The 27,179-nt window shown below is 36.4% G+C and overlaps 1 protein-coding gene across 2 annotated transcripts; it reads right to left on the bottom strand.

Moving 5' to 3' along the window:
• Positions 1 to 1,276: 1,276 nt before the first annotated feature.
• Positions 1,277 to 17,954, bottom strand: LOC145777540 (prolyl hydroxylase EGLN3-like). 2 transcript variants are annotated; one of them, XM_082588946.1, is made up of 7 exons: positions 17,784 to 17,954; positions 16,928 to 17,413; positions 8,487 to 8,701; positions 5,621 to 5,848; positions 4,857 to 4,976; positions 3,148 to 3,290; positions 1,277 to 2,673 (listed from the first exon to the last, which is right to left on the bottom strand). In XM_082588946.1, the coding sequence occupies exons 2-7, from the start codon at positions 17,163 to 17,165 to the stop codon at positions 2,574 to 2,576; spliced, it is 1,044 nt and encodes a 347-aa protein (XP_082445072.1). In that variant the 5' UTR covers positions 17,166 to 17,413; positions 17,784 to 17,954; the 3' UTR covers positions 1,277 to 2,573. The 2 variants fall into 2 exon arrangements, with proteins under 2 accessions (XP_082445072.1, XP_082445071.1); XM_082588945.1 differs by having other exon boundaries at positions 8,487 to 8,704.
• Positions 17,955 to 27,179: the final 9,225 nt, after the last annotated feature.

A 27,179-nucleotide genomic window follows, 5' to 3' on the forward strand; every position in this document is an offset into this window, starting at 1 on the left:
CCAGCCGAATATTGAGAAAAACTAAAATACAACTTCCCAGCTAAAATAATTAATCCGACCAAACGTTGAATAAATGTAGAAAGGATGGGTTTTTCTGGATGGATTAATGGTCAAACACCTCTCAGCAATAAAAAAAAAAACTAGTCAATAAAAGCGATATTTCGAAATTGATCACATCTAAGGTAAAATAATTGATTTTTCACAAAACAAGCTTTTGCTGATTCATTGCAGTGAAAAAGTCCCCTTTTCTGGTAATCGACATTTTCTGTCGAAACCACATTATACGTCATAGATGCCAACTTGATGGACAGCACGTACGCAGGCTTTAGGGACAAGCCGGGAAAACCTCTGGTTACCTTGTAAAATATATTTGTTTAACGTTGTAGGGTTATCTTGTTCAGCAGGTAGCCTAACCTTGACCTCAGAGAGAACGTCTTACTATGTTGATATGTTTACAGCCGACAAATACGCAAGCAAATCAGCAGCACAATCGTCCCACATTTACTTGATTGTGATTGGTATAAATAAAAGGTGTGTCCTACTCGAGCCAATGGCTTTCTCTCCAACACGAAAGGGAGTTTTTTTTAAAGTCACCATAGCTCAAATTAATTTCTCCTATTTGGGATTTTTTTCTGTTGTGAAACAGTTAATTGATACGTAGCTTTAAAAATTAATCCAAATCACCGAATTTGATAACGAACGGAATGGATGAAGAAAGCTACTGCACTCAGCTAGTCAAACCGTTGAACATAAAATTAACATCTTCAGGCTCTGGGCAAAAGTTAAAAAGCTACCTTTACTGCACTAGCCTATGCATTACATTGAGTCAGCTATACAGTATATACATGAAGAATGGTGTGAAAACAAATTTAACAGAGATTGGCCGCGTGGCAGTCAACGAATAACTAAAATTACATACTATTATGACGTCAAAATATTTTGTATAAACAAAGTTGCATAAAACGAGAAAGGCAACTATGAACCTCAAGCGGACCTTGCATGTACGGTACAAATATACATTACAATTGGTTACAATTTTGCGATGGCATGTTCACAGTTATCAGCAAACCGTGAAGCATAACATAAAACTGCACCGTTTCTAGCACTAGTTGCAACGTTCATCTGATAAAAGTGGAAGTAAAAGCAACGACAGACAGGTTGATTTATTGGTTCACTGACGTTTCGTGCACCATGACAATGCGCATCCTCAGAGCGAATAACATACAAAGCATTGAGGAAGCGCATTGTCATGGTGCGCGAAACATCAGTGAAGCAATGCATCAACCTGTTTGTCATCGCTTTCACTGTTATCAGATGAACGTTGCAACTAGTGCTAGAAACGATAATTGTCCTGATGAACACCCAAACTTTTCAGTATTCATATAACGGTATCATGTACAATGCTTCAAAGCTTAAGCTTGCTGTAGTCATTGTGTACATCATAGCACCATGGAGCTCAATCCAAAAAGAAAATGGTCTCGTTTACAGCGTTTCAACGTCGCCATAGGTTGAAACGAAGAAAAAAGGGCAATTTTTTCTGGCTGGTAGTGGACAAGTTATCTGGTAATAGACTAAGACATAAGTGGAGCCACAACTACAGAAATAATGACCAATAGGCAAGCAAACAAAACGCGAAGTGAAACCTTCACGAGATACGTACAAACTTGTCCGGACGAAAATCCGCTCGCGAGCAAGCAAGAGAAGGTCGTGCTTTAAGGAATTCCCAGACAACAAATCAACTGTTTGTTACATTGATTTAACGTCTGAATCAAGATAAAAAAAAAACTTTTAATTTTCTGTCTCGGTATCAACCCCAACGCTGAGATAATGAACTGGTTACAGTTGAAATTGCCTGGTGGATCACGACCAGAAAGAACCACACAAATCCATCACATCATACAACTTGGATGAAATACACTTGAACATCAGCAACTATTTTGTCGGGTGGGATTTTGCCCGAGTCATCCTAATTTGCATGCAACTACGAATAAATTAAAAGCAGGAGTGGCACGTATTTTTATGAATTTGTGAATACACAACAAGACGAAGTTTGCCAAAGCTATATACAATAATGTATGTTGCTGTTTGTGCTGTCCTAGCAAAGAGATTCTAGTATATGAAAGCTGTTGCGAATACGGCCAACGAGAGTTGAATATCAGTCAAACCGAACGTTGAGCAAAAGAAAAAATGCATCAAAAAGATCGCAAGCTGGACCCAGGCGTGCTAATCCAGATAATAAGATTGCTTTATTTAGCAACGATTCAACGTATGCAGTTTAATGAGATTACAATTGCTGAAATCTTACTGGTACCGAATCGTTCGTAAAAAAAGGATAGAACAGTCTAAGAAAATTCTTACTTGATCTGGTATAGAGAGATGAGTAATTACAAAAGTGCATTGAAATTTAGGGATAAGCTGCCACACAAACGTCACAAAGTCACATTTTTCGGCGTTGATTCTGCGTCAAAATGCGAGTAATCGACATTAATTGTTTGATTTTCTCCTCTGTAGAATGTTGACAAGATGATGTAGCTTGAAGACTAAACCAAGCCGTTTGAACGAAACAAAAAGCATTACTGCATCCCTCCAGAAAAGAATTGGGATTTCTGGGCCCACCGCATAAGGGCACGTTGCCTTTCATCTCGGTCAAAATACCAACAAGTCATCGCAAACCTGTAAAATGACGAGTAGTTCGTTAAGTGACATGATGAATAAAAGTATTTTTAGCTGGCCGCCTGGCTGCAAAGTTATTACTTCCGCACGCTTCTTTAGAAGAGTATTAAATAATTACAATGTCCACGTTGCTTCATCAACTTTTGATTGTAGTTTTGAGTCAACACCATCTAGCACACTCGTGCTTTAAAAGTGAGACTTACGAAGATTTCAAATTTTGTCGTTGTTAATTCATTCAAATTAAAACAGAAAGAAGGAAATTCATAAAAAAAATCTTAAAGCCAAGAGATTTTGAAAAACGTCAGTAAGTAACTAAGTATGAGTGCAAAAATATGTCGTTTTCTACATTTAAATAACGTCGGCAGATGGTAATTTAACGTTGAGTCAACGTAAAAAAGATGAATTTTGCCAGCTTAGATTTAAACAAAACTGATGAATTTAAATTAGCAAACTTAGTAAAGTGGCATTACATACCGTTGCCTGTACGTGGGTTGCACTTCATGAGGGACACGGGAGTTGGAGAGAAAGAGACAAATTCGATTGAAAACTGGTTCGCATTTCACCATGTAGTTTCGACTGCCACCTTGTGGATATAAACACAAACACCCACCATCCGTCTGCAAACATGTAATCGGCTTTCATATACTCCATAAAATAGATAACTACGCGCGGTATCTCAGTCGATAAACACTCGGGAATTGAGCAATGGTGGTGCAACTCTCACCGCCTGCAGCTGAACCACGCACTTTATAGACAGCTGTTGATTAGAGAATGGCTTACAAAATTGCATGTCATTGATGAGTGAATAACTAGGTCGATTAACAAACGAAAATGGCAGTGAGTGATCATCGCTTCACTTCAGAACACTTCTGATAAATCTAATCAACTTTCCGGAAATGACTTCTGTCGTGTAACCGCTTTTAGTTTTAAGGGTTGAAGTACTGAAACAAACACTTCGAGAATATGTTATGACATGCAAAAAGAGGAAGTTTTTGTTGCAAAATTTTTCACTTTCATCAATTTAGAGTTGTCGTTTCTGTTTAATCGGCCATTGCATTTGGTCATAAAGCTTTCAAAAATCCTTATAAACCAAGTTTAAAACATTTTCTAACGACCAGATGAATTTGCATGTGTTGCAATCAAGCACAGAAAGAGCGATGCGTGGCAATATTGGCCTTGCCTTCAAATAGTTGTTGTCGTGTCCAGACTTTCGCAGGGGTGGTTGAAGATTTACTTTAGACTGGCTGGACGGAAAGTCAATTACTTTCAACGGCATTTTTTATCGTTAATGTTTCGTTCTTGAAAACTCTCGGGTAAAGTTTTATAGTCGGATGCTATAAATGTTGGTATCCTCCTCTAACTTGGCACGTTACATTGCGGGACGCAAAACTCCGCTTTTCTGCTTACATTTGAAGGGTCCATTATCAATTTGAAATCTTTTCACGGTTTGCTACAAACTTGCTTTCAACAAAATATCTTAAATTATTTTATTCCTTTTGCTTTTAAAACTAATCTTTATTTCAAGCATGTCATTAATTGTCCTGCCTAACACAGCCGCATGCTCTTCAGCGGTGTCGAACCGGCGCATTATCCGTGTGATGGTGGAAAAAATTCTCATTGTGGATTATGCCAAATGATGCAGAAAAGGGCATCATCAAGTAATAAACTACCACCCCTTTCGCGGAAAACTCTAATCCAGAATCTGGGTGGGTAGATGAGACTCAATAGCCTGATAAAGGATGTCTGCTTTGAAAAAAGAAACTCAAATTGTAAAACCAACTACCGACTTGGTAAATGTTTGTTAACCGTTTTCCTTGTAAGTTGTAGAACTTCACGTCAAGGGGATGTGAAACTATATCCACTTTTGGCTAATCCGCCACACTAAGAGGATTACTATTTTCAGATTTTCAAAAAATTGCACTTGTTATACTGGCTTAAGCCAGGGGAATAGAGATGGTATTAAAACAATTTAAGATATTTTGTTGAAAGCAAGTTTGTAGCAAACTGTGAAAAAATGTCAAATTGATAATTGGACCCTTCAAATGTACGCAGATAAGGAAAGTAGAGAATAACAAATTTTAAAATTCTACTTGAAGAATGTCAAGAATGAAACATTAATGACAAAAAACTGTCAAAAAGAAATTGATTTTTAAGATAACTCTGCTAAGTTTGTATATACATACCGCAGTATTCCATTCTTCATTAATATAGTAGAGACATGTCAAAAGTCTCCCGTCTTCTGTAGGATTGTCCACGTGACGCTTGTAGCATGTTCCATTACCGGGGTAACAGGTAACCATGGGCTAAAACAACACAATAAATTTCAACAACCCAAGGTTGCCAAATTATTTAATATATTTCTTTATTTCAACCAACTTGTTGTTTGTTGTTGTAATAATTTTGTAAATCTATTAACACAATATCAAAAAGTGAGGTGACCAATTGATGTATACTTTAGCAGGCGGAAAAAAATAACGCATTAGTACCTTAGATCTCTATAAATGTTTCTAGGACACTTACTCATGACATACACTTACATAAAAACTATATTAAGAAAAAGTAAAGCTGGATGAAAAATACCAGAATGCCAAATAAGATATTTTGTGTACAAAATTAATTATTCTTAATTGTTTTAGTCAAAAAAGTCTGTGTTATATTGTATTTTCTTACAAGTTAGTCAATTAAATATGGCATTTTAAAAAGTTAGATAGTTTTTATTTATAAAAATAGCGTGTAAAAGTACTAAATTAAGGTAACAATCTTTATTAGTCCACCATAGGCCTGCCTTTTTACAGCTGCACACAAACTATAAACTTTATCTGTTGAAATTAAAGCCACTAAAAGGTCACTTTTTTGAATTGGGCATAAGCTGTCCCAAACTCAACATATCGGTAAGTTGCTTCATCGCTGTAAATAAAACAAAACTCAAAACATGATGTAACATCACCTTGGTCCTTGACTCAATATTCCAGTTGCTCATGTCACTGCACAGTTGGATAAGCTTGTCAAGTTTGGACATTACCATTTGAAGTGGTTTACAACCAGAGTAATATTCATCGATCCAGCGAACTTGATCCCCGCGAACCTGTTCGGATTTCAACTTGCAAGCATTTATGACTTCACCATCTGTAAAGTTTCCAGGTGCCGCGTACAGGGATACAATGGATTTGCGAACCTGTGTTTAGTTTATTTGATTTTGTTGATGAGATACAATCAATCACAGATACTAAAAAACCATACAGTCAATAAAACAAAAAGTCATCACAAACACAAAGCAAAAGAAGCTGTGTCAGTCAAATAGAATAACTTCATCAAACGTCATAGATATCGTAAATTAGGCATGCTAAATTCAATCAAATCAAATTTTCGGGTCCACGTCTTTTAGGCGCTGACAGTTAGGCGCTGGTCTAATAGGCGCGCACACTGTGGCGTCTGGATATTTAGGTGCGGAGCACTAGGGCGCCCGTTCATTTAGGTGCTATTCCTAGTAAAGTCTGTAAATTGTATCAGCTTGGCAGGTAGGTAGGGGCGTAGGGCAATCCTTTTCACACAAAATATTATATTGAACAGGAATTGTTTTGTTAATGCGTGTGCGTTGTTGGTCATGGCTTCAGTGAGTGAAGTTGCTTGAACCGGCAATGCTTTTTCACACAAAATGTTATATTAAACAGAAAAATATATGGGTGAAGCTGCTTGAACCGAAAATGCTTTTCACACAAAATGTTATATTGAACAGAAAAATATGTTATGGCTTCCGTGAGTGAAGCTGCTTAAACCGGCAATGATTTTCACATAAAATGTTATATTGAACAGAAAAATATGTTGTTTTTTTAATGCGCGTGTTCAGCATTTATTTGTTGTTAGTCCAGGTTTGCGCCGGCAAAAGCTTTATCAATAAATTGTTCAAGTTTCCGAACATGTATGAGTTCACTTTTAGTTAGGTCAAATAATAACTAAACATCAGTAAAAAATGTACCATAGGCTGTACTCAAGCGGGCGGTAGGCTTGAGTGAAGAGTAACTTAGTTTTCCGTCAAAACCCGGACTAGGTTTAATAACGAGCTAAGTCTCACCATTATGCTTGCAACTTGTAGCCAAGGTGTAGCCTATATGCCCTGTAGAAATGTATTCATGTGAACAGTAGTAGAGCGTCTTACGCGTTCTCGTCACATGGCCAATCCATCCCGAACAGAAGTAATTTATATTTAATCTAAATTACCAGACATTTTTCACACAAATCTGTTGTATTTACGCGGTAAAAACATGTCATGTGATCGACGTAGACGCACAATCTTGACATCAAATGAAAGCATACACCTTCAGCTATCCGAAGATGCAAAGCTTTGCAATAAAATTTAAAACATTGTATGTACCACTAGCAACTTTCCAAACGGTATTTTTTCTAATTTCTAAAAAAATTAAAAATTGGCAGAAAAGTGTAGGCTACTTCATTATAATCTTTACTACCCAAGCATGATAAAATAATTTGAAAATATGTGTAGTTTAATCGAATGCCAAAACAATTCTGCACATGAGAAAAAATTTACTTCGTTTCTGCGCGCAATGCTTTAGGAGGTACAGCAGAATGATTATGGAGAAATTTGGAAAATTTTAAGCAAAAAGTTTACGTAATTTAGCCTACAGTCTTTTTGATCGAGAAATTCCAAAGTAAGGGGTTGCCTAGCCAGTTTTGACTGCCAATTCCAATGAGTGAAAGAAAAAAAATCCACTGTGTCCCCATCTTTAAGAAGTCCTCATCCGATAACTGCACCGCCAAATTTTTTTTTTAAATTAGTTAAAAAAGGACAGGCAAAGACTATGGATCTGCCATCATTTACATTATTTTTTTTGCTTGAAATAGGCTACCTTTTAACCTTGGACGTAGGGATACTTCCTTGGTCATCATGGCAAAAATCCCAAGACGTGTGTATACGTCCGTGGTCGCAAAAGAGTTAACTAAAAAGTGAACTCAATAATGTTCGGAAGCTTGAATAATTTATTGATAAAGCTTTAACCAACGCAAACTTGGACTAACAACAAATAAAACAATAATAAATCAATAAAACAACAATATATTTTTCTGCTCAATATAACATTTTGTGTGAAAAGCATTGCCGGTTTTAGCAGCTTCACTCACTGAAGCCATGATATAATTTTCTGGCAAGCTACCAAGCTGATACAATCTACAGACTTTATTAGGAATAGCACCTAAATGACCGGGCGCCACAGTGCTCCGCACCTAAATATCCAGACGCCACAGTGTGCGCGCCTATTAGACCAGCGCCTAACTGTCAGCGCCTAAAAGACTTGCTCCCAAATTTTCTTAGCCTTGTTCAACGTTTACGAAACGGCCATGAACTAAATGTCAGGTTGGTACAATGAGAGGTTACAAAAAATTATATCACTACACTACATAAAGTCAAAACTCATTGATAAATCAAAATTATTGAAATAAAAATTTAACATTTCAAGTTTTTTGATAAAAAAAAAATGATTACAATATTCATAAAACTGCATGGCTTTTGTTATAAAAAGTGAAACAAACACAAAATCTATTAAAGCCTTCTTAGCCTAAGCCCTAAGGGTTTGGTTTTTAATAAAAAATTCCATATGAACAATGAACATCTACTTTCAATTCATGGACCTCTCTTAAGAAAAGCAAGCAAGAGTACAATAATGAAGTTTTTAGTTTTTAACATTTGTGATGACTAAATTTGTCAAAGCAAAATAATTTTAAATGCTTTGGTGATAGCCTACTTCATTGTAACACATGTTTAGTGGTACAAAACTTAACACAAACTTTAGTGACGATACCTCTTCAGCTTGCTCCTTGGGTAGAAAATTGTTGAGAATAACTAAGCCGTGATTTTGAAGAGATTGCCATATAGTAGCTGCCATATTGGTGTCAATATTGGTCACATCCTTCAAAAAATACTTTTCCAACCTGACAGAATTGGAGGTGGACAACAAAGCAGGTTGCATATCTGTAGGACTAGAACTGGAACTTGGACTGGGTATTTTCCCTCCATCTGCTTTAAAAACATTTAGACATTGAATTCAAAAAGGCACATAATTTTTAATTAGGTTTAAAAATACTTTCAACAAGCATAATGACTCGATGACTGAGGTAATAATACATATGATTCCAGGAGTTCAAACGTTAAGACTTGATATTCACAGTGACAAGTGACTCTACGCTCCACATTAAGAGCACACATGACAACAGTTATGTGGTTCTGGGAAGCAAACTCCCTTGTTTCAACAAATCAGAAAACATCAACTTCTCTGGGTACATAGGATGAGACATCTAAAAAATTCAGTTTAAATTAAACTCTCCTATTTTCAAAACAGCTCAAAAGCAATCAAAACCAAAGAAGACTGACACAAACTTTCATGAGAAGAATTCAATCCCTTCCATAGTACAGCCCAGACGCACTATGCCACTATAAGAATCGGCTAAAAATTGCAAATTATGAAAACTTTTCAATGGTGTTATTTTGCACCCAACTGGTTTAACATAAATTATCATTATTATAACATATGCAACATTATATAGCATACTATGCAACTTCTCTTAACTTATCAGGGCACTGATTGGTTGTGAAAATCTTACCACAAGACTGCTCACAGTGCTCAAGAAAGCCTCTATATTACAGTAGAAGCTTAATCCTGGCAGTTTGAAATACCATACTTGCAAAGGCTTAAAACCTGTCTGTTCAGAAATTCAAATGCTTAACCAACTTTTTGATGGGGATAATTAAAATATAACTATTTCTACTCCTTTAATGTCAACCATAGTTAATATCACTTAGCCACATCTTCTAACAAACTGTTTATTTATAATATAGTTGCTATGTTATATCAATAACTAATAGTCTAATACATTAATATATATATAGTGTTGCGTAGTGCATATCGTCGTTAATAAGCTAACTATCGTAAGTCCAAATTTTTCAAAATTGCGTTTTTGATTGATTTGGTGTCTTTATAGACTACAGATTATTTTGTTAAAGCATCGTAACTCCATCTACTTTAGTTTTGATGATACACAATCAGGCCTCGAAATTTGTACTTTTTTCCGGCGGTCAAGCATGTCCTACCGGACTGGCCCTTTCAGCAGACATTTAATATCTCAACCGGACATATTTTTTGCTTGCAAATAAATCAGTGCGTTAATGACAGTCGTGTAATGACCCAATAAACACAATTGAAAACAATCCAAATTTCCTTATTACAAAAGCAACTCCTATCATTTATTCAGTGGTTTTCGCGTTATAGAATCGTTGTGCCAAGCGATTACTGCCGGCGCGGGGTCGTAAATCTCCATGTCAGGACTGTCCAGACAAAAGCGCATTAGTGACTCAATAGTGTTAGCCCTCAATAGTGTTAGCCCTCAATAGTGTTAGCCTTCAATAGTGTTAGTGTTAACTAACTAACACAATTTAGTGTTAGTCTAACACCCTCCCTAATGTGCAGAAATTCTATTTCTATCAGTATCACTCAGCGTGAATAAGGTCGCCACATTCGCCAAAGCACGTGCGGAACCCAGCTGAGACTTGCTTCTCTGTGACGTTTCTTTTTAACAAATGATCAATGTAACGCAATAATCCTCATTGTTAATATTAGAATACATATCCTGCCAAAAAGTTCAGACAACTTTATTTCAAGGTAATATTGCAAGGCGTTGAAATGATGTAAAAATAGCTACTTTTGCCATCAGCTTGTTAACCACGCCACTCTAATGTGATCTTTAATGCAATTGCCTGTACTATTATTGTTTCAGCTCCGTATTTGTTCGCGTTGAACAAACAATTGTAACAATTCAAATTTAAAATATATTTTTGCTGCATTAGCTCTATTTTTGTCAAGAACTTTGCGGCGGTCATTTATGACCGACCAATGAGTGGGCTTCGGCAGACATTCGAGGTCATTCCGGAGGTCATGTCCGCCATGACCGCCGGAATTTCGAGGCCTGCACAATGATGAACTATCGTAAATGGGAGTTACGATAGTTTTGCAAAAAAAAAGACATAAAATGAGACTTACGATACTCTGCTCTGAAAGTAATTTTACACGTTTCATGTTAACACTCCATTTTCTTTTAGATAATTTTTCTTTCAATCGTTTTTTTGCATGTTGATGTTTAAGGCTTAGTTATATTTCTTTCGATTTCGCACACAAAAATTTTGCTGCATTATTGTAACTACATTTCGACAATTTTTTTTTGTTAAACTATCGTATGTCCATATTCATACGCGCCGACTTCCGGGGGGGCCCGGCGCCCCCCGTAAATGTATGGTTGAAGGGCAACAAAAATGGTTATTACAAGTGGTGTTTCAAAGATAAAACACTTCACGAAAGAAATTTAGATCATTATTTTAAACGGACTTAAAGAATGCCGAAAGGGAAAAATAGCCTACGTTGCTCTTGCCCGCAAAACAGCAGCTGATCGCATGGCTTTCTCATACGGTATGGAAATTTCAAAGTAGATGGTAGAGTAACTTACGCTGCTGGAATAGGCACGCAACTATTCATGGCAATATTAAGTAAACCAGCTAAATTAGACACGCTATTTTCAACGAGGTCTTCCCCGCTGTGAGATCAATTATGATTCAACAGAACGCATTGTTTTGTTCGCAATGTGTGAGAATAAAATCGAAAACCGATAAAAGAAAAGGTGTTTAATGGTATTGGTCGCAGATATTGCTTGCATTAACGACATCTCTTACCGCTATTATCACCTAGCCAACCTGACATCATTGTTTTATGCGGCCGTTAAGGTTTTACATCAACTTCAATGATCATGGAATGTTACGTAATAAGAACGATTATATCCTAGACGCAAAAATTAAAAATATAATACTGATCTCTTAAAACAGCTCTTTCCGCTGTTTTGTGTCGTGAGCTTTGCATATTGTTCAACAAGTGCATAAAGTTTAGAATTGACAACATATCATTAAATTTGAAAATTAAGTTTGAATCACCACAAATAAACGTATTCAAAACTTTTAGTTCGGCCGACGCCATTACACACTCCGTAATGTACGTCGGCAATGATTTTGCCGCAGCAAAAATGTGTTCATTTTGAAAACCGCCAAGCTTGTCCCGTGTATAAGTTGAATCTGTCTTTTTGAGGTGAAAATCACTTGCGAACATCAACCTATACTTGAATATATACGGTATTCGATAAAAGACTATAAAGACTTTCGATAAAAAACAGAAGAGAAAACACTTCGTCGTTGTTAATGCTTTGAAGATAAGTAATTAACAAAACGAGCGAAACGAAGCTAATAAAACTGATAGCGGGTTTCCACTCTGCTTGAGATCATGATTTTTTGCGTTTTATTTCGATAACTTCACTGTCTTGATCGTTGGTATTCACTCGCATGAAAAGGAAATGAATCGGCTTGTTTTCCAACTGTTCCAATTATGAGCTAACAATATCAAAATTTTTACGACTAGGCGTACTGCATGCGTAAAACTAATCGTTTCAATCAGCGGTTCTAATAAATTCGGTTTGCGACCTAGGTGTCAATATAAGCAAGACACTAAGCTTAATCAAAGACTATTTTAATTGAGTAAAATAGCGTTATGGTTATGACGTCATCACCTTTCTCGCCCCCCAAGGTTTTTTGAAAAGTTGGCGCCTGTACATCAGAAATATTTTTTTAGAATTTGAATTTTCTAAATAACTAAAATAACCACCTGATTGAAATATCAAAAATAAACAGAGAAATTGAATATTTTTTGTTCCAAATCCAGCATTTAGGTTATTGTTGATCAATACAAAATATAGTTGAACATCATTACTAAACATGGAGGGTAATATTTTTAATTCAATTGAAAAGCAACTTGATTCATACACTAAAGGGGTTTTTGACCAGTTCTGACCAGTAATACTAATAGGTGGTCAAAACTGCCCGGTTTAAACCAGGTTTTAACCGGGCGGTTTAAACTTCCCCAGTTTAAACCGATTAACCCTGATGTACAGAAGACAACGTAAACTTTAAAATTCAATTTTCTCAAAACTGCATTTTTGGAGTTACGATAGTTCAGCTTATTAGCAACGGGGTCATTTCATTATAATTCATCCAGGCCATGGAACCATAGAATTTAGAATTGTCCCATTTTTTCACAGTTTAAAATGCTTGAAATTCTGAGTTATTTGGCACAAATTTTGTCAAAATTGGTTGAGCGGTTTTTGTTTTATCGCTGTTTTAATGTTTGACCACCAGGTGGCGATTTTTTTAATGAGCCGCATAAAAATGCTCATATCTTGGGACCTAGTTGCCCAATCTTCATAAAATTGGTATCTATCTCCCCATTTTCAGGGGTGGGCTTTCCAAAAATGAAGGTTAAAATGAGCTAGGAGTTATACTTTTTGTGATATAAACATTTGTAGTGCTTCGATTGCATGGCCGATTTCGCCATGCGGCCACACATTTTTTTCAAAATTTTTTTGATCATTATTATTAGCATAAATGTTATATTCCAGAAATATCTTTTCAATCACTTACAATTCACAACCTCATAATAAAAATTGTGCACAAAAATGCAGAATTTTTAAAATAGTCAAAAACATTGGATTTTATTTTTTTGGATATTTGGGATAAGACTTTAGATTTCATTACCACTACTTGTATTACAACTATTTTATGAGCAGAACTGTAGTCAAGCTTTCTTCTCAATGCTAATATTGACGTAGATAACTGACTCCTATTCCAATAATTCCACTTTAATCACTAACAATTCATCAGCCCATACTGGGTGGTCCGCCTCTTCCCCCCCCCCCCCCCCTTACTACGCCACTGTATGTCAAGCAAAGAATAGTACAGTAGTATAATACACTATTACACAAAGTGAAGGAGTCAAGACATAAAGATGAAGGAGTTTAATACATCGAAAGGATGTAATGAGGGGAGCAAGTCTTTTAGGCGCAGACAGTTTGGCGCCGGTCAAATAGACTCGCACACTGTGGCGTCTGGATATTTAGGTGTAGAGCACTGTGGCGCCCGTTTATTTCTAAGGTGCTATTCCTAGTAAAGTCTGCAGATTGTATCAGCTTGGCAGGTAGGGCAATGCTTTTCACACAAAATGTTATATTGAACAAAAAAATATGTCATGGCTTCCGTGAGTAAAGCTGCTTATGCCGGCAATGCTTTTCCCACAAAATGTTATATTGAACAGAAAAATATATTGTATTTTAATGCGCGTGTTCCGCAATTATTTGTTGTTAGTCCAGGTTTGCGTCGGCGAAAGTTTTATCAATAAATTATATTCAAGTTTCCGAACACTACTGAGTTCACTTTTAGTTAAGTCAAATAATAACTACACTAAACATCAGTAAAAAATATACCGTAGCCTATATTCAAGCGGGTGGTAGGCTTGAGTGAAGAGTAACTTAGTTTTCTGTCAAAACCCTGACTAGGTTTAATAACGAGCAAAGTCGCACCATTATGCTTGCAACTTGTAACCAAGGTTCACATGCCCTATAGAAGTGTATTCATGTAGTAGAGCGTTGTCTCATACGTACTCGCAACACGACCAATCCATCCGAGTAGAAGTAATTGCGAAAGATAACAGATTAAGTAAAGGTCCATCTGGCTGCAACCTGTGTTCAGGATGAATAGCAAATGTCCTGTGGAGATGAGCTAAAATCAAGAGTAGTAGAGCGTTGTCTCGCACCTCATATCCACATGCGCATTAACAAAACAACATATTTTTTCTGTTCAATATAACATTTTGTGTGAAAAGCATTGCCCTACCTGCCAAGCTGATACAATCTGCAGACTTTACTGGGAATAGCACCTAAATAAACGGGCGCCACAGTGCTCCGCATCTAAATATACAGACGCCACAGTGTGCGCGTCTATTTGACCGGCGCCCAACTGTCTGCGCCTAAAAGACGTGGACCCGTAATGAGCTTGTCCGATGTGGGAAATAATTATATAATACCATTTTCCAAACATGTCTCGCTGCTACTGGTAGGACAGTGTGCATAGTACAATTGCGTTACTTTAATTTGTCAGAAGTTACATTAAAGAACAGCGACAGTCTTAATAGTAAAGTGAGTTATATGCAACAATCTAAGAAATACATAACAGTCTGAGAAAGAAAGTACATTACAAAATAAAGTCACACTATTCTGAGGATATAACTACAAGTCTATACACTTCTGCTATCATTTCTGAATTGGAATATATAGGCTTTGTCTGCACTGATCATTGTAAAATTACATACATACATCATTGTAAGATTATTAGTGCCAAGAAGTGTACGAAACATTAAAGATAGTTTTAAGTGACTTTCTGCAATAAAATACAATTAAAAAGGATTCAATAAACATATAGTTTTGCATGCATAACTAGTGCAGTAGTGCATCCCATTTTGCATTTAACATTATGTGACACTAGACAAAATATGCTCATTGCAGAGCCATTACAACATGCGAGGGGCAACAATCGGAATGAATAAAAATGCAAGAACAAGGGCCGCCATGCATGTAAATAAACCGACAACCACGGTTTCTACCATGTAGCTAAACATGTGAGAGGCAACATAAATTACTATACAATTGAACACGGGTTGTCATGCATGCGAATAAACTTTAAACCACGGTTTCTAGCATGTATTGTACAGTATATAACTAAGCTCTGTGAGAGGAAGCAAAAATATAAAACATAAATGAACAAAGGTTGTGGCACACTTGGACACATAGAACAGCATGCCATTATTGTAACATTAGTCAAGACCTAGACAGCAATTTCAGGCAATCAAACCCAACATAATAGAAGCCAATCAATGCTCATTTTGAATGCAAATGAAGCGACGATTCACAGTTTCCATGTTTGGAGCCGAAAATGTGTATATTCTGCCTGTTGTAGTGGAAGGACTGTCCAAAATCTCACATGTTTAGCTACATGTTTATTTACATGCATGGCGGCCCTTGTTCTTGCGTTTTTATTCATTCCGATTGTTGCCCCTCGCATGTTGTAATGGCTCTGCAGTGAGCATATTTTGTCCAGTGTCACATAATGTTAAATGCAAAATGGGATGCACTACTGCACTAGTTATGCATGCAAAACTATAGGTTTATTGAATCCTTTTTAATTGTATTTTATTGCAGAAAGTCACTTAAAACTATCTTTAATGTTTCGTACACTTCTTGGCACTAATAATCTTACAATGATGAATGTATGTAATTTTACAATGATCAGTGCAGACAAAGCCTATATATATATTCCAATTCAGAAATGATAGCAGAAGTGTATAGACTTGTAGTTATATCCTCAGAATAGTGTGACTTTATTTTGCAATGTTATGTACCAGTGGGGTGTTGTACAATGTACATACTTGCTCAGATTGTTGCATATAGCTCACTTTACTATTAAGACTGTCACTGTTCTTTAATGTAACTTCTGATTAATTAAAGTAACGCAATTGTACTATGCACACTGTCCTACCAGTAGCAGCGAGACATGTTTGGAAAATGATATAATTATTTCCCACATCGGACAAGCTCATTACATCCTTTCGATGTATTAAACTCCTTCATCTTTATGTCTTGACTCCTTCACTTTGTGTAATAGTGTATTATACTACTGTACTATTCTTTGCTTGACATACAGTGGCGTAGTAAGGGGGGGGAGCGCGGACCGCCCAGTATGGGCTGATAAAAAAAATTAAAATCTAATGTTTTTGACTATTTATAAAATTCTGCATTGTTGTGCACAATTTTTATTATGAGGTTGTGAATTGTAAGTAATTAAAAAGATATTTTTGGAATATACCACCTATTATATGCTAATAATAATGATCATAAAAATTTTGAAAAAAATGTGTGGCCGCATGGCGAAATCGGCCATGCAATTGAAGCACTACAAATGTTTATATCACAAAAAGTATAATTCCTAGCTCATTTTAACCTTCATTTTTGGAAAGCCCACCCCAGAAAATGGGGAGATAGATACCAATTTTATGAAGATTGGGCAACTAGGTCCCAAGATATGAGCATTTTTATGCGGCTCATTAAAAAAATCGCCACCTGGTGGTCAAACATTAAAATAGCGATAAAAAAAAAGCCGCTCAACCAATTTTGACAAAATTTGTGCCAAATAACTCAGAATTTCAAGCATTTTAAACTGTGAAAAAATGGGACAATTCTAAATTCTATGGTTCCAAAATTTCAATTTTCTGGATGAATTATAATGAAATGACCCAACGATATATCCTAATAGGTCACAAATATAACTTACAAGAACTTGAGTTTTTAGATATTTTTCTTTCTGTATCAAGAGTGTGCTGCAGTTGAAAATTAGAAACATTGTTTGCAACATTCATAGATAATGGCTGGCATAACTTCTTGTGCAGTTTCCAATCTTGTATTTGATGTTCTTTACTGCAATAGGCTGTTTTATGACAACGGGAGCACCAAGACAATCCACTTGTCTGGCCACAAACGTGACAAGCCAATCCAACAGGCACAGGAGGCATTGCCTACACACAACTTTGAGCTAGAAAATAACCAAAAAGAAAACAATTGAACCTCTTCGTCTTCAGAGTGTTAATGGCTTTGTCTTTGCAAGTATGAAGTATAGGGCATGGCCATATCTGCAGAACTAGTGTTTTTAGAATAAATTCTGCTCCAATTTCAGCAAACTTTAAAGGAATGAAGGTACAATAACTCGTAATTTGAGAAAGTTTGAAGTACCGGCAGTGGAAAGAAGGCAAAACCTTAACACCTGCAACAGAACAATACTCTTTGATTGCAACCATGGCAACTGGTGTCAAAAATAGAGCCATTTTGTAAAGTGTAAAATCAATCAATTTTTTTACAGTTACTTAGACCCACTGATAATGCAATTCCCACAAAACAAATTAACAAATTTAACTGGGCAAAAGAATGCTTTTCATTATCAGTGCAATGAATTGGATGCAACCTATTCCGTCCCCTGAACACTTCGTCTCACCAATTTCGTCCCTTCAAAAGATCGAGAAAAAAATAGAACAAAGCCGATGTCGCTGATCGGAGTTTCCGCAAACATTTTAAAACTTTACCCTTAAATGAATCATTGAATTTTTATGAGCCACCACAAAATAACAGTGACTAACCCAAACCCTAACTTTAATCCTAATTTGAGAACCTTAACCTGAAAGTGAGGTTTGGTTTATCGTTCTATCATTTCAAAATAAAGCTTTGGTAGAGATTAGTCTTGTTGAACCATAGGCATACGAAGCCGAGCAACACAATCAAGTTTAACATATTCACGTTTATTACAGCTGGGGAACACCTGAATTTGAATTCTATACAGAAAAGTGCAATTAAAGATCACATTTTCTTATGTATGATACAGAATGTGAAAACAACGTTTCTATCAAGCAATTTGAGATCATGTCCAGAGGCAGGTCGAGTATCAAACCAATATCTTAGAAGCCTTGTACATAAAACGTAACAATTCCCCTCTAAACAGATAATCACATGCTTGCGGCTCATCTTTCTTGCTTTCTGTATTTTAAAATTAGTTTTTCCGCACCTTGCCTTTCTACCACATCATGTAATCTGTTCAATACCTTTTGATGCAGTTACCTTTGATTCTCGTAGAGCCTACGTATATAGTTGAGTTTAAGCTAGTCACAAAAACTGTGCAGTTTTTGCTTTTTTCTGTTTATAAACTTAGTAAACCATTGTATTTTATTCAGATATACCGGTAGTTAAATTGTATGTATGTATAATTGGATGCAACCTAGTTCGTACCATGAACAGTTCGGACCGTCAGTTCGTACCTTGAAAAGATCGAGAAATTTAAAAAAAAAAAGCCAAAGTCGCTAATCGCAGTTTCCGCAATCATTTTAAAATTTCCCCCTGAAAAGATCGAGAGAAAAAATAGCTCAAAACCGAAGTCCTCTGATCGCAGTTTCCGCAAACATTTATCCGCAGTTTCCGCTAACTCTAACCATAGAGTAATCTATGCTCTAACCCTAACCCTCGCTGATCGCAGTTTCCGAAAACATTTTTCCCCAGTTTCCACAAACATTTTCCGCAGTTTCCGCTAACCTTTACCCTAACCATAGAGTATAATCTATGCTCTAACCCTCGCTGATTGCAGTTTCCGCAAACATTTTTTCGCAGTTTCCTCAAACATTTTTTTGCAGTTTCCGCTAACCACAGTTTCTGCTTACTCTAACTCTAACCATAGAGTAATCTATGCTCTAACCCTAACCCTTGCTGATTGCAGTGTCCGCAAACATTTTTCCGCAGTTTCGCAGTCTCCGCTAACCGCAGTTTCCGCTAATCCTAACCCTCGAGTTTGTTTCAAATTGTTTGGGGAAACTCCGATCAGCGACTTCGGCTTTGTGCTATTAAACTGCGATCAGCGACTTCGGCTTTTTTTAATTTTTTTTCTCGACCTTTTCAGGGTACGAACTGACTGTACGAATGGTTCAAGGTACGAACTAGGTTGCACCCTATATAATTATATGTTATTCCTAAAGAGGACATCTTGTGATGTCAAAAATGTTTGATATTTTATCTAATGGAATATAGGATATATTGTGCTCAAGTAATTATTATAGCTGTTTCCTATTTAAAAAATTAAAATGTAGGTGACAACTGATTTGGGTTTTATTCATTTAAAAAGGAATATAGAAAGCAACTCAAGTCACACAAACTATTAAAACTGACATGGCATTGTTTACTTTCTGAACTTAATGCTACTATTAACTGATGCATTGAAGTGCTTTTTTTGATAACTAGTTGTTTATTTCTTTCTTTTTGTTTGTATTACTAATTCAATTAGCTATTGTACAGTTGTACACAGTAAAATATCCCATGTGGGGCACCTTGACTTAGACAACCGCATGGTTTTTAGTGTGCCTCCATGGTGTAGCTTCCATATGAACAAAAGAAATACGTTATATTATCTGCTATTGTAAATTGAAATGAATGTGGAGCTATACAGAAAATAAACTTGATTAATTTGGTGACCTTTTAGCCTTTCACTTTTTACTGACATATTTACATTTTACAACAAAGTTTTTACTACTTGAACACTTTTGTGATTGTTTTGTCTGATGGTAGTGTTGCCAGATGTCCACCAGTAAATTTCCTTACGACCACTCAAAACTTTTCTCAACTTTTATTTTTCAGTTTTCGTGTGCCTGCTGTCAGAAGTCTTCAATTCTTTATCGACTAAAAACAAGTTTTTATCGAGAAAGGTTTATCAATTTTGCTGTAATCTACGTAGGCTGTCGTAACGCTTCCACACGAGGAAAGTCAAAAAAAGATGCAGAGACGAGATTGACAAAGAATGTGGAACAAATAACTGGTAGGCTATACCAAACCACACGACACACTGGATTGGCAAGAAAAGAGGCAAGCCTTCGCTCAGCAGTGGGCTATAGCCTATAGGCTACCTTCGCTACCACACAAAAATAAACATTGACTTGGATATGGATTTAAATCCTGCAGGATTTGAGACCAGTAACCGGATTTGGATTTAAGCTTAGCCTACTCAACAACCGCATTTGGACTTCTGACAATTTGGTTATGACTTTATGTGTTCTTCTCATTGCTAATTTAAATCATCCCTTCAAAGAACTGCCAAATAATGATTTTTCTTAATTTTTTTTTTAATAAACCCGTTGTATTAAAACATCTCTAAATAGGGCCGTGTAACCCCCCCGGCCACTGCATGGGGCTCACGACTCTTTAGGAGCCCACTCATTTTAGTCTGTTTAATGTTTTTTGACTCTTTAAAAAAAATCTACTACAACAATTAATGCTTGATCTAATTAAAAGCTTAGCTCACCTGTTCAGTTCAGTTCAGTTGTTTTTATTTCTGACCATCATATCAAAAACAATACACGTCAACATAGCAAAGGTCGAGAAAAAGGTAGAAGCGACAAAACGCGAACGTTAAAACGTGCTTGTGACCAAAGTAAGTTATTGAGTTGAAAAAAATTTGGCACGTCGCAACACCTTCAGAAAAATTTAAGATGTAAAGGGAAAATAAAAAAAATAAAATGTTACAAAAAAATAAAATAAAAACATAAATTTAGGCTATAGCTTTATTAGCCCACATAGCTTTAGCTGATATATTTAAGATTTGTATGGACAGTTGCTATGAAGATCGGACATGGTGCGTTATCAAGAGTGCTTATGGTCGTAAGGGGAACACGTCTTGGTGCGTTTAGTCTGTTTAGGGGCCCACGCATCGATTTGCTTTGTGCAGCATTTTTCGGCTTGTAATTTTAGGCTACATGTATTTGAAAATCTCTCAGGGCATGTACACCTATAATGGTAAAAAAGGAGCCTTATGAAATATATATATATGTCACGATTTCTTTCTATCTCTTGCCAGGAAAAAGACTTGGAAAGGTTCAATGACGTAGTTTAATGGGTCGAACCGAAAAACAGTCAATTAAATGTCGAATGGTTCTGCTAGCGAAATGATAATCTAACTTCTTGAAGGACTTTAACGAACGGCTTCTCAAATAAGCTCTTCGTTAACTCTCAATCAACAATATTTTCTGCATCAACTACCAATCCACAACTCATAACACAACTCTCATAATCAATTCATAATAATACAACTACCATAATCACATAATCAACTCAATAATAAATCATTACGCAAACTACACCACTATTTATAGAAAGTTGTTTCGGTCTAGTAACATCGAGAAGGTTACGTAATGTCACATTGTTCTGTCAAGTTGCAATAAATGTCAACAAGCAGAAGCTTAAAGAAGTCTAAAGAATGTCACGTAGGAGTAGAGGACTCTTACATAATAAATATTTCGCAATCGGACATTACTGATAAACAACCTTATGACGTCATGACAAACGACGCTCAGAAATTACGAAAAACAACAGAACATTCCAGAATTGCATGCTTACAGACGATTCTAGAAATACGCTACATAATACAGATTTCTCATCCAAAGGTTACTTCAGGTCATAACCGATAATAACACACCGCACCAGAACTCCATAATGAAAACAGCACATTCTGTCAAGACGCAGAGTAGCCCGACGCGACGCCTTACACATTGATTGTGACAATATATATAATATAAAGATAAGAAGCAATAAATAAATAATAATTCAAGCCACAACTAATCAAAGTTGAAGTTCCTTTTTTACCTCCCTTAACTGCTTAATTAGAATATTGGGCCTTTTTCAAATAGGCTACAATGAATAGGCCCAAAACATTAGATGAAGGGATATTTGGTACAGTTATCAAATAACTGAATGATTAGACCAAACTAGGTCCTAGATCTAACCGAGTTACCGGTAGGGTCACCTTACTTGTACCTACCGATACAAAATGGCAACCTTCCGGTACTACTGGTATCTTGCTAACCAATATGCAGCACACTAAACTGTAATAGCCAGACGCACTTGCCACACAACTTATTTCTGCACCGGTAAGCCTCGTCCAAGCAGTCAATTTTAGCCTGAAAGACATTCGACGGTTAATAGTCAGACAGTTAGGCCTACTGAGTTAAGCCTGGTTCTCCAAAGGAATTGTTAATCCACATCCCAAAACTGCCACAACTGATCTAGGGCTCTAAAACATATCAAACTGTAAAAAACGACGCGTTATTTATCTACAGGTACCGTACCAGATGCAAAACAGAATAGGCCTAGCCTAAACAGCAAAAACCGTCCCATTCGACTTTGGCAATTCTTTAAATGACAGATGGAAACGCGGCTGTTCTCATTAGCATATTACAACAACAATTCAGCTAAATTGCTGCAATATAGCTAAATTGTATTTTTGCAATTTAGCTAAATTGTTGCAATATAGCTAAATTGCTGCAATATAACCAAATTGTATTTTTGCAATTTAGCTAAATTGCTGCAATATAGCTAAATTGTTGCAATATAGCTAAATTCTATATTGCAATTTAGCTAAATTGCTGCAATATAGCTAAATGTGTTGCAAAATTGCTCAATTGGTGTTGCAAAATTGCTAAATTGTGTTTTTCCAAACGGCGCCCCATAACATGTAGGCTAACACTAATTAGAAGATTTTTTTTCCATTTTTGCAAAGTTATCTCGCTTGCTTTGCTCACTCAACCACGTTTTTATTCACCTGATCAGCGATTTTGGGCGTGCATAATTTTAGAAGGAAATTAAGAGAATAAAAGGTTTTTTGTAAAAAGTTTGCTTTTCTCGCAAGAAACTAACAAAATACTGTAGCCTAATTTTCTAAAGTATAGCCTACCCTGCTCATTCATATTGCCTAGTTAATTAACAATTTGCCTAAATTAATAAATTTCAGGCAAAATAATAAAAATACCATAGATAAAAATACCATAGGTGAAATCAGGGATATCTAAAGAAGGGGATACGGAGGCTTGCAGTGATTGCCTTATTCTCACGATACTACCAGGACTGTAGCCTATAGTTTGTAGCGCGTTAAACATGCGTTTTTTTAATTGCAGAAAGTTGTGTACCTAGTGCAGCTGGTAAAGTCAGTTACAAAAAAAAACAGTTAGCAAATGTTAGCCTACGCAGAACCCGGCGTAGAACATAGGCTACGGTATCTAAAGAATGTTTGTTTGGAAAGACAGTTGAAAAGTTACCAGTAGGCTAAAGCTGTTTTTCTTGACAAAACTTTTTCAGCAGGCTAGATGTCAAGCAAGTAGGCCTATAGGCTAGGCTATAGGCTAACGTGTAGGTGAACAAGTAGCCATGAGCATGCAATGAATATCCATCCATCCAGGAAGCGGTAAATAGGGCCTTGTGTGATTTAAGCTATTGAATATCGAGCTTCTGCAGCAATCTTTACAACATTTTATCATTTCAAATAGCCAAAAACATCAAACAAACTGAAATGGGTGGGACCGTAAACAACTGTGCCCCCTCCCCCGGGTACGAGAGGCGGCTACTACGGCCCTGATACCCAAGACCACTCTTGAATAATTACAGAATTACAAACAACGCTAAAAATAAACATTTTTTTCAAGGCGGAGAGGGCCATGGCCCAATGCCTCCCCTGCGTACGCCACTGGGTAAAGCGATGGTCAGGACACTTCAGATAGATTTTCAAAGTTTTAGCCTGCTGATAGGCTACACCATAGCCTACTAGCCTATGCAAATCCTCAAAAAGTAAATTATTGAAATTTTTCTGTGGTAGCCTAGTAGGCTGAGTGGATTTTTTTAAATGGTAACCTAACTTAAATTTTAAACCAAACCTTCCATCCAAATCCAATTTTAATTTGATGTAGGCTATTTAGTTACATACTAAACGACCTATCCTAGACAACATATTAGTCGTTTTTTACATTGATTCAACGTCTGTAGACGTCAACATTAAAAACGATCGTAAAAATTTAAAGATTAGCAATTTAAAGATTAAGTTTTAATTAAATTTAAAGATTAAATTAAGATTTAAGATTTATTAATTTAAGATTAAATTAATTTAAAATTTAAAGATTAAATTTAAAATTTAAAGATTAAAAACGATCGTAGAAATCAACATTAAAAACGATCGATATGTTGTCTGGCTGCATAGGCCACAAAGTGTGTGTTTTGATAAAAAAAAATTATTGCGCAAACATGGCTAAAAAGTCACCAAACCAATGTCATAGCCTAATATTCAAAATTTTCAGGGGGCTAGCCCCCCCCCCCCCCTATCCATCTTTACTTTTTTGAACATTAAGTTTTGCATTGTCTATTTGTCTTGTAAAAAAATTTCTTTGTTAATAAGATACTGGTCCTTCCTTAATTTTTTTCCAGATCTGCCACTGAATTGTCGGCATATTTGCTACAGTTGTTTACTGTTTACTGAAATGACGAATGTGAATTTTTTCCTTACGTTGAAAGAGTTTGCGTTCATAGCGTAAGGCAGGCCCGTAGTTATACATTTTAGCTTGAGGGGGGCTCAAAAGCTGTTGCGAAGTAAAAGGCTATGCACCAGTGGCTGGTTGTGACTTTAGAGCATAGGGGTGCTGTAAATGGTGATGTTAAATATGACGTCATTAAGTGACAGGAACGGACAAGCGCCGAAGGCGAGAACCCCTAGGGGGGTCTGGGGGCATGCCCCCCCAGAAAATTTTGCACTTTTATATGCTCTAAACTGCCATTTCTGGTGTTTTCAGGACAAAAAATAAATATTTTAAGCAGTTGAAAATGTGGATTTTTAGAACTTTGAAACAAAGAGCACGAGGGATCAGTATCGAGCACGAGGGATCAGAGAGAGAAAGCGAAAAATTAATGAATGTCATCACGGAGGTTGAAGATACTTTATTTCAAGAGCTCTGTGCTCCTGAAAAGAGCGATGTTGGTGCAGTGGACCTCACTAAAAGATTTAGGCTATATATGCTAAACCATCACAGCACGCTTAGAATAGTGATACCTTTCAGAGTAAACGTTTTCAAGGCATGTTTTTGAAATACAACACACCAATACCATCCAGCGCGGCTGTGGAACGCATGTTTTCGCTTGGAAAGGAAATTATGCGTCCCAAACGCAGCAGATTGTCAGACAAACGTTTTAAAATGCTTATGTTTCTACAAGGAAATAACTAAAAGCTTTGAGATTGGGGGGGCGTTGCCCCCCCCAAGCCCCCGGCAACTACGGGCCTGGCCTAAGGCTTTTTTGTCCTATTTTCAAAAGCTATCACAAAACATAGGCGCCCACTAGTGAATTTCGGGGTGGCTTAAAATGGTGCTCACACGGGACTGATTGGAGGCAATGAAGCGCCAAGTTTCTCTGTTGTGAGAATTTTCTATTGTAATTTTGTAATCAAGTCCTGACCAATTTTTGATATCATTAGTCCATTGATAGTCCATTTATTAGTCCATTGATTAGTCCATTGATTAGTCCATTTATTAGTCCATTGATTAGTCCATTGATTAGTCCATTGATAGTCCATTTATTAGTCCATTGATTAGTCCATTGATTAGTCCATTTATTAGTCCATTGATTAGTCCATTGATTAGTCCATTGATTAGTCCATTGATTAGTCCATTGATTAGTCCATTGATTAGTCCATTTATTATTAGTCCACCATATCTTTGGTGGTCTACTCCTGTTTTGTTTTCAATTCATTTTTCTTTCTAGTAAGCTAACCTAGTTGTCTTTGAATAGAATTATTGCGAATCATGTGGCCAATATAGCCTACTTCATTTTTTTTTGTTTTAATTGTTTGTAGAACTTCCATGCTGGTTTGCATTCTAAATAGCACACCTTCATTTGTAATTTTATCCTTTCATGAAATTTTAAGCATTCTTCTGTAAATCCACATTTCAAATGCCTCAAGTCGTCCATTTGTGATGATAGTGTCCATGTTTCTGTATTGTAAAGTAACGTAGTCCAGACATAACATTTCATAATTCGTTTTCGAGTTTTGATGTTGATTTTGCGTGTTGTTAAAATTTCTTTCATTTTGACAAAGTTGTTTCTTGCTAACATCTCAATGTTTCCGTATCACATCGGCCATTTTCAGTTATCGTGTGTCCCAGATAGGTGAAGCTTTTGGCTTGTTCGACCAGCGTTCCATCAATAGTTATATGTAAACTTGGTGCGCTTTGTTTTCTCGCACCAAGTTTAAATATCACTTCTGATAGAATGTTGGCAGAAAGTATTGTGTAACAATCGTTACCTCCTTTTCATGTGTGGGAATAGCAACCTAGGCAGTTTTTGAAAACAAGGTGCATCACCATGCAGGCCTATGCTTATTTTAAATGGCTACCTAGAGCTTCCTGCTTCCCCAAGGCAACAAAAAGCTTTATATCATAAAGAGACAGCAAAAAGTAAAAAAAAAAAATCACCAGAAAATGTCAGTCAGGCACTAGCAGTAGTGGTAATCAAAATCAGCAAAATGTGACAAATCAGGCCGCATCTCCAGGTGGCCATGGTTACACACAAAACGACAGTATCCAAAATTTTAATTTGATGGTTTTTCTATGGAGTTTTATTGAAAAGATGCTAAAGTCAAAGAATGGCTACCAAATGTATCACACATTTATAACACTGAAGATGAAGACAGTATAGTTTTCGAAACGTTTGTTTGCTGAACATGAGTTTGGTATCTACATTTTGGGCTCTTTACTTTTTGATTAAATTCATTCCTGATTGAAAACCTTAGGTGCCAAAAAAAAAAGTTTGAGATAACGTTGAGGCGTGACAGCTCAAACAAAAGAAAACTATAGGCTACTTTACTTCGCATGGGCAAAAAGTGCTGTGTTTTTTTGTTGACAGTAGATAGGGGAGATGCGGGAGAGTTGAGCCAATTTTTGATTTTGAGCCCATATTTCCGATTGTATGGTTGCTGGTCCAAATGTTGTGTGCTTATGTTGAAGTAGAACCAATCGGCTTCCAATCACTCTGATTAAATGTTAGTCAACATCAAACGTATTTTCAGAATTTAACTTTAAAAAAGTTTTGTCAAATGGCTCAACTCTCCTGCACCTACAGGAGAGTTGATCATAGTGTTAAGGAGAGTTGAACCGGATAAGGAGAGTTGATCCATGTAATGTAGAAGTTCCAAGTTA

This window comes from Aplidium turbinatum, chromosome 9 (genome assembly GCF_918807975.1).
Source record: "Aplidium turbinatum chromosome 9, kaAplTurb1.1, whole genome shotgun sequence".
Classification (NCBI taxonomy): domain Eukaryota; kingdom Metazoa; phylum Chordata; class Ascidiacea; order Aplousobranchia; family Polyclinidae; genus Aplidium; species Aplidium turbinatum.